At 41.1% G+C, this 15631-nt stretch overlaps 1 protein-coding gene across 5 annotated transcripts in view; it reads right to left on the minus strand.

Moving 5' to 3' along the window:
- The window catches only part of LOC108001218 (hillarin), a 198963-nt gene extending 184031 nt beyond the window's left edge, over positions 1-14932 (minus strand). For 3 of the 5 annotated variants that reach the window (XR_009831614.1, XR_009831613.1, XR_009831612.1), the window contains exons 1-3: positions 14218-14930; positions 9655-10108; positions 4963-5227 (exon numbers count right to left, since the gene is read on the minus strand). Coding sequence is in view for 2 of the 5 variants with exons in the window: in XM_062080967.1 (XP_061936951.1) it covers positions 4963-5227; positions 9655-9998 (609 nt within the window). In the remaining 3 variants the exon portion in view is untranslated. Of the gene's footprint in view, positions 1-4962; positions 5228-9654; positions 10109-11708; positions 12037-14217 lie in introns of those variants that run through there. The other 2 variants (XM_017062127.3, XM_062080967.1) reach the window with 2 other exon arrangements.
- Positions 14933-15631: the final 699 nt, after the last annotated feature.

Raw genomic sequence — 15631 nt, forward strand, 5'->3', positions numbered from 1 at the left:
TTACGCAATTTCCTGCATCGTGTCGGCCGTGTAATAAACTAAGAAATACGCACAGCCCACGCTACAGTTACGTCATGGCGACGCAAGTTGTCGCGAGAAATAAATAAGGACGATGTTGGAGAGCGATGACATTTCCACGAGTTTTCGATCAGTTAAAAAAGATTTTTCGAAGAACGGGATGATATTCCAAGAAATTTCAATTTGATTAAATTTTTTTAAATTGTCGCGCAAGCGATTTTCACAGAATTGATCTTAATTTTTGATGAAACAGGAATATGTAGGTATATTTATTTATTTCTTTCTTTTTCCTTTACTCTTTTTTTCAATGCATCCATTTGAATAAATTTCTAATAAATCAAACCAGGTTATTTGCAATTTGAAATTTGCACGACGAAAAAAGATTTTATTTTCATAGTTGAATCTCTCTCTGTACGGTAAGGAATGTTGCGGTTGTGCTTGCTAAAATTGCTTAGACAGTCTAAGTTAGACGAGTGTCAGCCTCTCACTGCGACAGGTGCAATTAGCTTTTTTTTTTCTAGGAAAAAAGAGAAAGAGACAATAATTTCTCGTAACAACCGAGAGACTATTTTGAAATCGATGACCACCGTTCCTCGTTTCCTCGTCGTTTGCATCCGCACGAGAAGAATAAAAATTATCGTTAAAACAATGAGAAAGCGCGCTAATAGGATTAATCTTCAATCAATCCTCGAGTTTCATGGAGAAGAAGCAGTTTCTTGCGACTTTTTCGCTATATAAACCGGTGGACAAATTTTGCGCGATAAAATTCTTCGATTATTTATTGTTCAAGGAAATACTTCTTGGAATATTTATTTTATAATGTCGCTACGATTAAAAATCGAATATAAAAAAAGTATATTTAAGACGTTATTAAAATATATTTAAAATTTATGGGATGCAAAGAGACGAGAAACTCAAAGTTGAATAAAAATTTGGTATTATATCTATTATAAAAAATAATATTAAAAAATAATATTATCAAATAAAGATATTGAGCTTCCCAGACGGTAGAAAAAAAAAAAAGAAACCAGTGAACACGTTAATAGGATTAATTCGATCAATCTATTTGCCAACGTCGTTAAAGAAGTAATTCTCTTCGATGATTGTTCGCGTGACTGGTTAACCAAGATTCCGTCACGAAAGAAATTTCCAACTTCTGTTTGCTTTTTCCTCGAACAGATGTGTTCCATTCGTGGATACGTTTCCGCTAAAATATCGAGTTTTAGCACAAGTTGTCGCGTCTGGCACAGATTTCCTTCCTCACGCGTGTAAACGCGTCGCGATAATGAGCCGCACTGGTAAAAGTTTGCGTCGTCTGTTTAATATCAAGGGAAACGTTCCCGTAATCCTTCCGTTTGTAAACAGAACAATTCGTATCGATATTGTGATTAAACTCGAACGAAATTACACGAGTTTATCGTTTATAAACATAGAATTAAGATTCTCGCGTTCGATTACTTTTATTCGTGAAAGAAATAATAATAATAATTTTTAATAATAATAATAATAATAATAAAAAATATTACAAAATATCACCGTATTAAAAAAGAACATTTTATATATTTTATTTTGAAAATACAAGATGCAAGATCTCCAAAACACCATTACTACAATCCCCATTTCGTGAAAAAAGAAAGAAAGAAAGAAAAGAAGAATATGCTTGATAAACGCGCGCAATCGATCTTTCCAATCCGCGGAGTGGATCTCACCGAAAAAGGAGAGAAAAGAAAGTAACAATAAAATCGATAGACACGGTCACACGATTGACCGATTCCAATTAACATCCGTGGGTCGTTGGTTGGCGAAGGCGCCGTGAGAGGTGAGCCACAATCGCTGTTTAAAACAGGATACGCACACGGTGTCCCCCTCGGCTCTTCCCTCCGCTCTTTCCAACCAACGATTCTCTAATTAACCGTGAGCCGCGGGTACCGCAAGCGGAAACGACTCTGGGTCCGCGCGAGCTTTCCATCGCGTCCACGTGAAAATAAGACGCGTTCTTCCGTGGCAACTGTTCGAATAACGTTCACGAGGACGTTCGCGGCCATTGTTCTCGGATCTGGAGGAAACGGGTTGCCGCGCGAAGAAAGTCGCCTCGTGGAACCTTGACAGAGGAGGAACGCGCGAAAGCGGGAGACGGAACGAGGAGAAAATTTCACTTCACTTGGATCTGAATTTTTTTTTTTTTTTTTTACGATTCGAAAACACATCGTTCGATTTCGTTTTGGAAAAATTGTTCCGATAATTCGTAGTAAGAAATTTCGCGAGGCGACAAATTTATCAAATTCTAAATATTTTGGAATCAAAAAAAATTTGTGATAAGCAAGACAAATCTTATGCGAAACGATACTCTGATATTGTAACGTCAGGATTTTTGAACGTTTTGAATAAGAAGTTTAAAAATATTTTTATATAGGTACAATTTTCTCTCTCAGAATTTTCATCAAAGAAATATCTTTAATAACGTCCTTGTAATATCTAAAAACGACAGATACAGCTTCTTTCTCGCCCGATTTTTGCGATTCTTCACGCTTCGCGTGCCACGATCGTCGCCGATTTCCTGCGATCTACGATCGAACGCCTCGTGGATCGGCCATCCGCGATTCATGGTTCCAAGAATCTTAGAGATCGACACGGTAGTTCTTCATCTATCGACCGAGGAGAACGATCGTCGAGAATTTACGAGCGGTCGATAATTGGGGAACCGCGTGGGCAAATCCGATCTTGGGCGTGCCATTATTATTTTTTTTTCTTCTCTCTTTTATTTTTTCTTACTTTTCTTCGTTCTTCTTGGACGTAGAAAGTACGTGATCTAACGGTCCCATCCAACGCGCCACTGATTATCGTCCGTTCAAATAAAATGGAAACGAAACGAGATTCACGTGTTGAAATGTTACTAAGAATTCCGTAATCTTCGAGTTGGAATATTGGAAAATGGAATGTAAAGACAGGCTAATTTTATAGATTTATCAGAGCAGAAAGGTGAATAATCTTTGAATATGCTTCATGGTCACGTGGACGTAAATTGCACAGATGGTGGTTAGACGGTGAAAAATTATAATTACCTTGAAATTTTTAGAATATTAAGTACAAATTAAATTATCCCATAACCGATCTCTAATTCTAAACACGTATCTACTTATGCGTCTCCTTAACCAATTATCGAAATTATTTAATTTTTATCGTTTCAATATATACTTTGAAAATATAGATTCCCTCCAACGTATACAATCATATCTGTACTTGGTGAAAAAATTTTATTTTCCTGGCAAAAGTTCGGGTTCGGAACAAATAATGAATGCATAATCGAAGGGATGGCGAAGGGGTCCCTCGTCAACGTCAACGGTTAACCGGAAACGAGGTGGTGCAGAGAAACGGGCGTGCACGACCCTGCTCGATGCCCACGCTACTTTCGTTTCGTAAGAGCGTGCACGCAGGTAGGCTGACATTCACGAAATACTATAAATAACGGCCGTAGCCGGCGGGAGGCGTTTTGCTGGATGTGCACGCGAAAGCGGATTGAGAGAAAACGCGGCCGATAGTGGAGCGACTAGCGGCTCGGCCTTCTTCTTCTTCTTCTTCCTAGCCCCGGCCACCATGGGAAAAGCAGACGGCATTCTCATTTTCATGTAGGGCCCGTCTCAACCGCGGTACACATTCCTCGTTTGTCAATTCGAGCCGCGCATGAAAGTCACGGAATCCTGGTTCCACATTCCAACGGCAATCGGAAATTTTCGAGCATTTTCTCATTAACGAACGACGTTGCACAATCGAAGAATTTGCCAACGTTACCGTCCAATATCTCCGCGCGTCGAAATATCTTTGGTTTTTATCACTCAACTCTCGAAAACTGGATGAGAGTTCGAGTCGAATTTTGTTCGGCGAACGATCGATAGGGGATGAAGAGTGGGATGGTACAACGTCGAACAGGACTCGATAATATACTCCGTTCGACCGTAGTGAAATTGTTGGTATTATAAAAAACGCGATGGAAAGTGTTTTTTTTATTCGATATTAGAAATAGGATTAAATTTAGTATTATTTTTTGTTTCCGAAAGAATTATAATTTAATAAAAAAGAAAAAGTTTTTTGCAAGTTCTTATTTTATTTACCAAATAAGAATCGAGATAAATATCGAGTCGAAATGTAAGATAGTAATTATCATCGATAACTAATCGGCATTAGAATTTTATCTTCGATGTTAACTGACGTTAATTGGACGCATAGTTGGTTAATCGCAAGCGCAGCATCAACGCTTCCAGGTATTATTCGTAGAAGAGTTTGTTGTTAATCGTTTAATGGGATGGATTATAATCCAAGAGAACCGAAACGTTCATGACCAATTGGTGAAAGGCGATTCCGACTGAATAACCGAGAAAATCGTGATATTCAAATTTTCCATTATTTTCAACTCTTGGCTTTGGAATCTTAACCCATTCCTCGAAATAATTTTCGATTCGATCGTGTAAAAATTTTTTAAAAATATCACGTTCACGCGCCACTTACAAAAAAAAAGAAAAAGAGAAAAAGATACTTTCGGAATAAACTTTCAAGTATCCCCACGTCTCAATTTAAAGTTACCCAACTCCGTTACGACATTGCAACCCGAAAGAGACACGATGCAACATCTCCATATAAGACGCCCCATCTTCTCATCGCGCCATTTTTGCGAATCAAGAGAGCAGCGCTGAGAGATCTCGATCGATCGAATCTTTAACTTTTAAAAACAAAGAAAAAGATTAAAAAATTAAAAAAAAAGAAGCAGCAACACCTCAAAGCGGCAAAGTTAATAACGTATCGATAAAACGATCGGTCAAACAGCGACAATTAAAAACCTTATGCCGGTTTTAATTACGCGTTTGGATCGGCATTGAAATAGAGGTAACCCGTTCCCAATATGGCGGTGACCGTGACGAATGATTTCACCGGACTATGCGAATGACTCACCAGATAATAATCGATGGGCTTCTCGCGTGCCTTGCTGTAGCCCTTCTGGAGCTCGGTCTGCTTAAGGGCATGGGCGATGTGAAGCGCGCTCGCGTCGAATCTCCCATACTGGTAGCTCCCGTCCCCGGAATAATTATAGTTGTAAGGCGAGGACGCCCCTCCACCGGAGTTACCATGAAGATCACGATGGGACGAATTGGTGGCCGGCGGTGAACCGTGTCCGTTCAGGTGCCTGGCACAATTAGGCGAGTCTACATTATCGTAACTGGAACAAAATTATGCAACGGGTGTTGAGGGGGGCCAGGGTCGACGTGAACTTCTATCAGAACAGCGAGAGATCACGAAGATGGAAAATGTGGAAGAGAGAGAGAGAGAGAGAGAGAGAGAGAGAGAGAGAGAGAGAAGGAGGAAAATAAAAATGGAGAAATCATCACGAGCCTCACGATCATCCAGATATTTAAATCTGAATTAAAGCAACCTTTTTTCTCGTTCGTTCATTGCGAAAAGTGACGATTCGTCGACGATGTTCCGGCATTTGCCAATGCGAATTCAAGGATTCCGCGCGGCGAGGAACCGGGTCAGTTTTTTTTCCCGGAACTGGGCCGTGGATGGAAACGCGCAACGTTGTTCCACGCGGATTCATCGATTCAATTGCATTTCACGGAGCATCCTATGCAGCTAATTACCACACCTGAGCCTGATTCATCGGCTCGGTTTATGAAAAATACAACGCGCGCGAGAGAGCTTGTGCTCGTGCTTGTGCCGCTTATGAGAAACCAGAGAGTTTCTCGGTTAAATGGATGTGTTACATCTTTCTCGCTCTCGTCCTCCCGGGGTTCATTCACTCGCGATCGAGCAACCTCTTCTTCTTCTTCTTCTTCTCCTCCTCCTTCTTTTTCCTCGGCTTCTTCTTCTTCCATCCTCTTCCACCAAAGTGCACGCGCTCCTTATGTCAGCCGCAGGCGAAGCTCGCGAAACGCGGCTACGAGAAATTCTTCCACTGTAACTCGCGCGCCTCTTGCTCGTTCCTCCACGGTGAAAACGATACATATCGACGCCTCCAGAATTTCCGGAGAGTCGATCTTTCTGTGATCACGATGAATCGTCGTAGATAGATTCGAATCCTACAGTTTTGCTTAAGTTGCAAATGATGGGTGCAAGGATGCCTTGCAACAGGTCTCTCTCTTTCCCTCTCTCTCTCCTTCTCTGATCGATTTTATTCGGCAAGGCGCGATCGAAGGACTGGGCTTTCGTTTGATTTAGAGAGCACGCTCCTTCTTCTTGCCAATTAAACCGAATCGAATGGGTTTCGGCATTTAGTTTCTTATTTGCGGTTTTACCGTGCCGACTGTGCCGCGGTAAATTGTTGCCTGATCGCGCTAATAGGAATCGGGCTAATATTCCTTTTCGATTAATCCAGATTAAAATCGATCCGCTGGCCGTGTCGGGTTTTCGTTTAACTTCGATTCGATTCGATGATTCTTGCTTATTTGTTATCGAAGCTGGCTTTAAATCCAAGATAAACTATTTTACAAAACTTTAATTCCAATTGATTGTTTTTTCTTTTCTTCCTTTTACGATAGAATTCGAATCGTATAGGAAAAAATGAAATTTTGAAATTTGGTCCAACAAATCTGTCCTCCAATTATCACTGTATTTCTCGAATCGAGAATGTAATTAAACACGTTATATTGTAAGTCATGATTCGAGGAAAAATTTAAAATTTCGATTAAGAAAATTTATCTTTCTGGTTCCAAGTTGGCATTGGTTTCTCGCTTTATAGTCCGTGAGAGGCTATTAGATCGTTAGACGCGTGTTCGGTTTAATCGGCGACGAGATATCCCACTTATCCCCCTGATCGATCGACGAAAGACGAAGCCAAGGATTGGCGAGATGATGCACGAATCTCTCGGAGGCGAGCTCGTTATTTCAAGGAAATCGGGTCAGCCATTGACATTCCGGGCGGGGAGCAAGTGCGCCTCTCGCACAATCGCGGTTTCACACTTTGTTCGAGACCTGGTCGGGATTAAGGCCAATGTGGCGATGCGTTATGTAACGAAGATGAACCAGATGCCTCGAGTGACACGGCATGAATATAGGTCTAGGGGAACGAATGCGTGCCAAACCACTCTGTTCCGAGTTCCGAGACAACTCGTTGCAACTCGTTGTCCGTGAAAAAAAAAGAAAAAAATAATTTAACGCGTAGAAAAGTATCCGAATTGCGCGACGAGAATATTTAATTTCCGCGTGAAAGGGGAGAGAATCGATTTTAAAAGCGGATTTTTAAGAGAAATCGAATTTACATTCGATCGATTTGGTGCATATATATAGGTTACTTCTCTTCTTTCTTGCAAATCATTCGATTTTATCGTGGATGAAAATGAAATTTGCGACGGATAAAAAGTTGCGATTATCGGTATTTTAAGTGATAAACAATACAACACGGTTTCTTTTATTATCAAAACTTAGAAATCTGATCTGTAACTGAATCTAATAAATAGATGTTATCGAGAAACTATATCGAAGTCTGTTTCAGCAATCGATATCTCGTTTCCCATCCGTTATTGTCGATATTTATCAATAACGATATCGATAGTCGCAAGTATTCGGTTGTCCGGATGTGAACCAGATCCGCGATTGGAGATCAATCGGGCATCCAAGGTTAAAGAACACGGTTAACAAACCGTTAACACGATCGTTGGAGCACAAAAGGCCGCGCGACCATTTATACTCCGCTTAAACGGCGATCTCGATTTAACACCGAAGGGAAAGTGGTGAAACCGAACGTGAAGCGAGTCGATCGACTTTCCGGCGTATCGTTCGCCACCCATTAAAACCCGAGAAACGTAAAGGAGAGCCGTGCACGTTAATTTTCTGCCGACCGTTGTGCAGCAGTTTGCATTTAACGACCCCGATATAACCGACGATTCTATTACCGAAAAAAAATATAAAAAGCCCGAAATAAACAAGCCGAACCGTGAAAGGCAACGATGGAATTTTAACGAGGTTTAACGTAACCTTATCGTGACGAATCTCGCAGGTCTCGAGTTCCGATTTTTTTCCATTAAGAAATTTGCACGCGTTAATCATACATGGAAATTCGCCGTGTTTCGTCGTCACCGGTCGAAAGAAAAAAAGAAAAAAAGGAGAGGAAAGAAACGAGAAAATGGTCACGTTAGTTCCACGATCGTTTTCAAAGTATCATTACGGTGCTCAATAAAACGATACCGATCGCGCGCGAATCGTCGAACTCGATTTAATTACGCGTGTCTCCTGGAAAATTACGTGGTACAAATGCGTTTCACGAGTCGCGATACTTTTCCTCGATCGATCGATCGATCGATCCGCGCAACAGGAGGCTTCGAGTCCTCCGTTTCCGGTTTACCGGCGGAGGAGTAAGAAGAACGAGAGAACTGGGAGACGTTTCGAATAACTGGACTCGTTTCAATCGCGGCTACTTACTATACGTGTTACGCGTAACTAATTTCCTTATTATGGTTACTGTTATTTAATCGAGGCCCCTGCGCTCATGGGAAGACCGCATTCTATGCATCCTAGATACGAAGTGAATACCGATCCGTACTTTTTTCTTTTTTTTTCTTTTCGTTTCTTCGTGGTAAATCCATCGAGATGTAGTGGAGATATAACAGTATCCAGGAATCATTGTGTTTATATCGCGATAAATATAACGGGGAATGAAGAAAGGGGATGGATCGATTCACTATCATTATCCTATTAGTTTCTCATATTTCTTTTTTTTTTTTTTTTTTGGAAAAAGTGGAATGAGTGAAATTAAAATCTTCGATATTCGATATTGATTTTGACATAGTTTTCCAATAATACGATCGATGCGTTTTCCTCGAGATTTATGATTTTGCGATAAACTTAATATTTATTTGATTAGATCGAGATGGGACGTAACGTTGTTTTTGGAATGAAATATACGTTGATTTTTAGATCAACGGATATTTTAAACGGACAGAATCGAATAAGAAACTGAACAACTTTTAACCGAGTCGATACACCGAGTCTTGGTGCTAATTGATTCAGCGAGCCTCGACCAATTTCTCAGTGGACCAAATTAACACACTCTACTGCCTCCTGCTTAGCAAATCTAAAGCGCATATTTGTTCCACGAACCTAAGCCGCAAAGTTCTACATCCCGAGGACATGAAATCATCTACTTTCATTCATTTCATTCGAACCCATTAGTCGATCCACATAAACCTCATAAATCTATACTATGAAATATATAATCCAACGCTTTATTCTTACTAACCAACAGATAATTCTTCGTGAAATGCTCTACCATTAAAAATATTCGTTGAAATTGATTCACAATTAGACTCGATTCCATAATCCCTATAACGATTCCACTTCAAGAGTCCTCGAGCAACCAATAAAAATATAAATATAATCGAAGATTTTATTCTCATTAAACAATATATAATTCTCCGTGCTCTAGCATTTTTCTAGATTATTAGAAACTCGAGATCATTATTGCACAGGATCGCCAAAATTCTATTGTAGCGAAAAATCATTAGAGAAATAATTGAAATCGATTTGCAACGCGTTAGATTTGATTCCATCGTTTCTACAACGATTCTACTTCAGGCGTCCCCGAGCAATCGATTCGTTCTGGATACAATACAAAAGGTTAGACGACAAAAGGCGTTACGAAAAATTTCTTACCATGGTGGATAAACACCCCGTGGCGACGCGCCGCCGGCTCTGATCTGCTCGTTGACGTAACCACTTCTTGGCACGTTCAACGCGGACCTGATGCCCACGCTGGACCCGTCCAACGTTCCCGGCCCCGGTTTCGGGACGTGGCTACTACAGTACACCTCTTTATCATTGATCGTGTGCTGGTTGTTGTAGTAGGTCTTCAGGGTCAGCTTGGTGCCGCATATAGCGCACTTGAAGCAACCCGCGTGAAAGAAGGTGAAATCCTTCAATGGGCCAACCCTGTCCACCTGGTACACGGTCTGAGAGCACCTCAGACACGTGCTCTCGTAAAAGTTCGGCCGATACATCGTCCTCCTCCTCGATCGGGATCCTCCTGTTTAACTTCCGTTTCTCTTGTGCTTGCTTCTTCTTGCTCTTCCCTCAGCTGCGCCTCGATGTGGAAGACACTGAGTGCGCCCTTGACAGAAAAAAAGGAAGAGCGTTAGTAAGATTATCTTGCGATTATTAATTGTGCATGATTTGAATGTATGAAAAGTCGTGTGAAATAAGATTTGAAATCATTTGATGCATCTTGAAAATAAGTGCAGGCTGTTGAGCGTAAAGTGCGATAAATTTAATTATTTTAATTGATGCACGTACGTAATTTCCGGAATTTTTACAATTCTTTTCAAAAAGATTTACAATTTAATTTACATATAGCACAGCTTTATACGTAATTGATTTTATTAAATATAATTGAAAGGAAGTAAAAAAATATTCTTCCAAGTGTTTGCGAATTTATTTTATTTTGCTCGTTAGCTTTTAATCGACAATGATTTTTCAATGACCCAACGATTAAAATACGATCTGAAGAAATATGACAAGAAAATGAAAAAAAATTCCTCGAATAATCAAACCAAAGTAGAAAATTATAAGTGTAACATTTACTCATATGTTTCCACGACAAAATAAAGGAAGAAAGAGCGTTTCATAAGTCCAAAGATATAACCAGTTAAAACGCGAGCCTTAATTGGCGGTAATTACGGCGATGCAAAACGCGTGCACGCGAATCAGACCGCGGCGGTTTCTTAATAATTATCCCTCCAGGATGTTTGAACAAAAGAAGGAAGGAAAAAAAACGAAAAAAAGGGGAAGCTATACGAGAAGTAAAAACAAACGAAGAAAACGACAGATATCATCTCGATCGAAAAGGATAAACTTGTAAACACGTCAAAGTGTTTATTAAGAATAACCGCATCGCCTAACACTTTCCTACTTCGCTTTTGCAACAAGTCGTTGCCAATACTTTTCATAGTGGGCGACCAGCGAGCGGATAATTGCAACAGATTTCACGAGACTCGCTGGATACTGGATTGCCAATATAGGGATTTTCACACGTGCGAACGAAAATATATACGTCCTCGTTAATGCCTCGTTCGATAACCGGTTATCCATCGAGGAATGGAAATCGATATTTTTTCATTCCATCCGTTTACAGCGCTCGTACTCAATATGCTACTATACCGGTGAAAAAGCCAAGATACAATGGAGACACTGTATTAATGATGGGCATGACACCAATTTTTGAATACGCGTCATTAGAAATGATATAACGAATTTATTTCGTTAATGCAAAATTTAAATGTACAAAAATTTCCAAGCTAATTCGACATGAGCGAGTATATATATATATATACGATATTACGATACTTGAAGTAAAATAAATCTTTATTTCGATTATTCCATAATTTTCCATTTCTTAAATTTTTTTAATAAAAGATTTGAACGATTTGCATTCGTATTGATATGGATACAGTGTTTCCAACGTCCCTCCCCAGTTTCTACACTTTATGACAACTTGGAGCTACGAGGAGGAATTATATAATCGAGTCACGAACATGAGAAAAAAAAAAGAAAAAAAAGAACGCGCGTACATCTTCGAATCTTGGCGCGTCCTATTGGAAACTTTTTAAATGAACCGCGTCCGATCTTTTCTAAAATTATTACCTCGGTTTCACCGGTTATTCGCGTAATCGGCCGAGGTTTCCCTTTTCTTTATAAGAATCCTCGTAACGTACCTACGAATTCCCTCCATAGCGAGCGACCACAATGGCGGTTACGTCATACCGTTAGCGACCATGCACAACAATACCGTAATAAACGCAGGATAGTATACGTCTCACGCATCAACGAATACGGACTTTCCGCTCGTCACGACACGCACTGATTCTTTTTTTCAACCGGCGCGGATCGAGAACGGGGCGAAAATCCGCGGCGGAGAGAAGATGGACACGTTTGGAAAGTTTTCTCGTGTTGCGGACACGGTCGGCCGTTCGGAGAATTTTTATTTTCGCGAAAACCGATCATTCAAACCGGTCGATGCGGCGAGGGTTTATCAACGGTTTATCCTAGCGTGCAAACCATACGATTCTTTGTGCCGCTCGGCCGTGGAGAAGTTCGAAAATATATAGAGGAACGATATCGTTTCGTCAACAATGGAGTATTATCGATCGAGTAGATAAAAAAATAATCGAAACATTGTCAACGTTATCTGTCGATCTGTTTTGATCCGGTATATGATCTATCTTGAATCGCTGTAAGTAGAAGGAATCTTCGATAAAAGTACGATTTGTCTTTTCTTCTCGATTGTGAACAAAAAAAAGAGACAGAAAGGGGTATTATTCATACAGCGCTGATCACGATCGAATAATACACGATGAAATTTATCGCGAGCGAAGGTTAGTAAGAATTAGGAAGGATTCGAATAAATTTTTTTTTATATTTTTTTAACGTGAACTTTCCGAACTTTCGAAATTTAATCGAGGAGATGGTTTGCTCGCATGATATTCGCCGATTTAACGGAGAAACGGGCTCGATCGATTCGTGACCCACGGCGTACCGGTAGTCGTAAACGTTTACGGACGATCGTAAACCGCACCTGCATCCAGTATTTCATTTTTCTACGTTCCCCTCTTCTTCTTCGTGTCGTTTGAATACAAAAATATTCTTATTTTTTCACCATCGCTAATTGGCAAACACTCTGTCGCGCAGAGAACGTATTTCCAATCGTCTATTTCGATCACGCTACGGGTATTATGTAACACCGTAAGAGGAAATAATAACAGGCGCACCGTGAAAACACTTCTGATCGCTTTTCATTCGTCACTCGTACAAATGTGCGAATATATCATTTTTAAAATATAATATTATCATCGACGCGAATCGATTCGAATAATTTGTGGCAAAAGTTTGGTACAAACTGTAAGAAACTTATGGAAATTGATGATTAAAAGCAATATTTACTACCTTGTTGCGAAGTGAATGTCAATTTTAAATTTAAATTAGATATCTATTAGAGAGCTAATAGCACAGCTCGTAATTGAGTACGCGATTTATCGATTTATACGTTATTTATAATAAAATTGTCAAGGAAATAAATATCAAATATTAAATACATGAATTTTTCTCCCACAAATTCTCTCGTATTTTTATCAAAAATCAATAATAATGATAATAACGTATATAATGTATATACAGCCGGATCGATAAATAATTTCAATCTAAATAAAAATCGATCCCTTCGAAATTCAAAATCCATGCATCTCTCTCTCTCTCTCTCTCTCTCTCTCTCTCTCTCTCTCTCTCTATCTATCTCTCTACAGAATCTCCTGCACATCCGATTGAACGATCTTAAATTAAACCAAGCGACGAAAACAATTTTTCAGCTTCTAGAGAGGCCAGCATCCATTGAAAATTCGTGACATCGAGAAAATTATTTATTACATTCCACGCGTCGTTTATCACTCGATAATACCCGCTTGAATACCCGCTTGTCCCCATTCTGGCCCACCTTCTCCTAGGTATTTACGCTCGACACGCACGCATACGTGTGCCCATGTGCAACGACACACGCGCATGAGCACACTCTTATGCGCCGCATAACTTCGTTTAACGTTAGAAAAGAAACCGAGAAACTTTATCTAGACGAATGATACAATATACACGCATATATACCGACTCGTATTCGTTTGTCGCGCGCTCTTTTTCGCGCGGACAATCGCGGATTAACGGCATCGGCGTTGGAAAAGGCGTGTTCCCGTGTTTGCGACAGTTCGTCCATCTAGTTACTTAACGCGCGAAAGTACCGGGTGAATAGCAGACATTCCACGGAGCGGGCACATCGAAGGGGGCCCGGTACACGTTACACCACGCTCTGTCTCCGTCTTCGTCCCACCCCGCTGCCTCGATCTCACTCGAACGATTTCACCGGAGAGAACACCGGAGAGAATCGGCGCATCAGATTTGTCAAACACGTGTATCGCGCGTGCGATTACACGAATTACAGAGAAATGAATCTAACGATTACCAAATAAATCACGCGAGAAAGATGGATATCGCATCGCTCGAAATGAGTGTCGAACTCGGAGCGATTCGATCTAGTGACGAGACAATTGGAGCAACGAATAGTAAGATAAAAAAAAGAAAAAAAAAAAAGAAAAAAGGTTTCGAGCAAGCAAGGCCAATCCTCCCTCCTTCTCCCCTTCCATCGACAAGAATATTATATTATAGATCGTAGCGCATACTCACGTTCTCATGCTTCCATGTCCACCAGCTTGGTCCACGAGAAACCTCGACACTCGTCCCGATGCAGCTCGAGGAACATCTCTCTCCACCGGTTTCCGAGCACCGATTTACTTTTCTACGCTACGCCTATTATCAGGGATCGAAGACACTCAGGAAAATAATCGCGCACGATATCACGCCACGGGCATCCGTCGTCCTCCTCTCGTCGCGCCCGTACCAAGCATTGAAATCACCAGGTGTCGATGATCACCTCGTGTCCGCGCGCGCACCGTGTCTTCCGCCGAACGAACGAACGAACGAACGAACGGACAAAGAGAAAGAAATTCCAGGAACCAGATCCACCTGGCAGGTAGCCGCGACGTATCCTTGCTTCACGGATATCTAACCGAGTGAAACCGAGGCGATGAAAGGCGAGGATCGACGCTGGTCGTGAACGACGGCTGGTCTCGTCGATGGAAATCGTTTGCGACGCACAGTTGCGGTCCCCGTTCTAACGTATCGAGCTTGACGCGTGGTCGCGTACGAACGTTTTCTGGCACGGTTTTCGTGTGTCCGCCACCTGGAATGAGGTCTCGCCACCAACCGAGGCGGCCACGCGAGAGGTCGAACCTGAATATCGCCACCTGCTTCCTTCGACGTTCCAGGAAGATCTGAGGTGAGAGGGACGGCCATTTTGAGGGACCGTAGTGGCTCTCAGGTGGCGCTATGGTTGGAGAACCGTCGCTGTGCCGGAGTGGGTATCACACTCTTTCACGTGCGCTCACCTGGCGAGGTTCTGTCTTTGTCACCTGTGACGATGCACGCATATGATTGTCGAGATGTTGCGTCGATAGAAATTTTTTATATATACATATATATATATATATATCTGTGTATTTTTTCTTGATTCGTTATGCTTTTTATTTTTCTTTTTTTTGTTTATTTATTTATTTTTTCGAATCATTTTTGGTTGATTGATTTTTGAACAAGACCAGATTTCTCACTTGGACTCGCCTGGAACGTGGTCCCAATTCACTACTTTCATTCGAGAGACTGATCGATGGGAAAAAAAAGAAAGCGGAGAACCAGTCTCTTTACCGAGATTGGTGGCCACCGTTTTAGGATATATTCTTCGTGATCACTTTTATAAACGTTACTAAGAATCCGTGTCCGCGACGTGTCGCGCGCCATTCGATTTATTGCGACTTTAATGTTTAATTACCGGTGACGCGAAATCGAGATTCTTCTGTGCTCGAAGAACGTTATTTTTTGCCTACTTCTTTATGGCCAACTTTCACTGACGCATTGGGAACACGGCCTGTTGGAATGTTAAACTTGAGTCGAGTAACGACTGTTAATCTCTCGACGACAATGGGTGGATTGCGCGCTGTCGACAGGTGTGTCACCGATCAAACAATGCTACTCGCAATACTATAGG

This window comes from Apis cerana, linkage group LG10, assembly GCF_029169275.1.
Source record: "Apis cerana isolate GH-2021 linkage group LG10, AcerK_1.0, whole genome shotgun sequence".
Lineage (NCBI taxonomy): Eukaryota > Metazoa > Arthropoda > Insecta > Hymenoptera > Apidae > Apis > Apis cerana.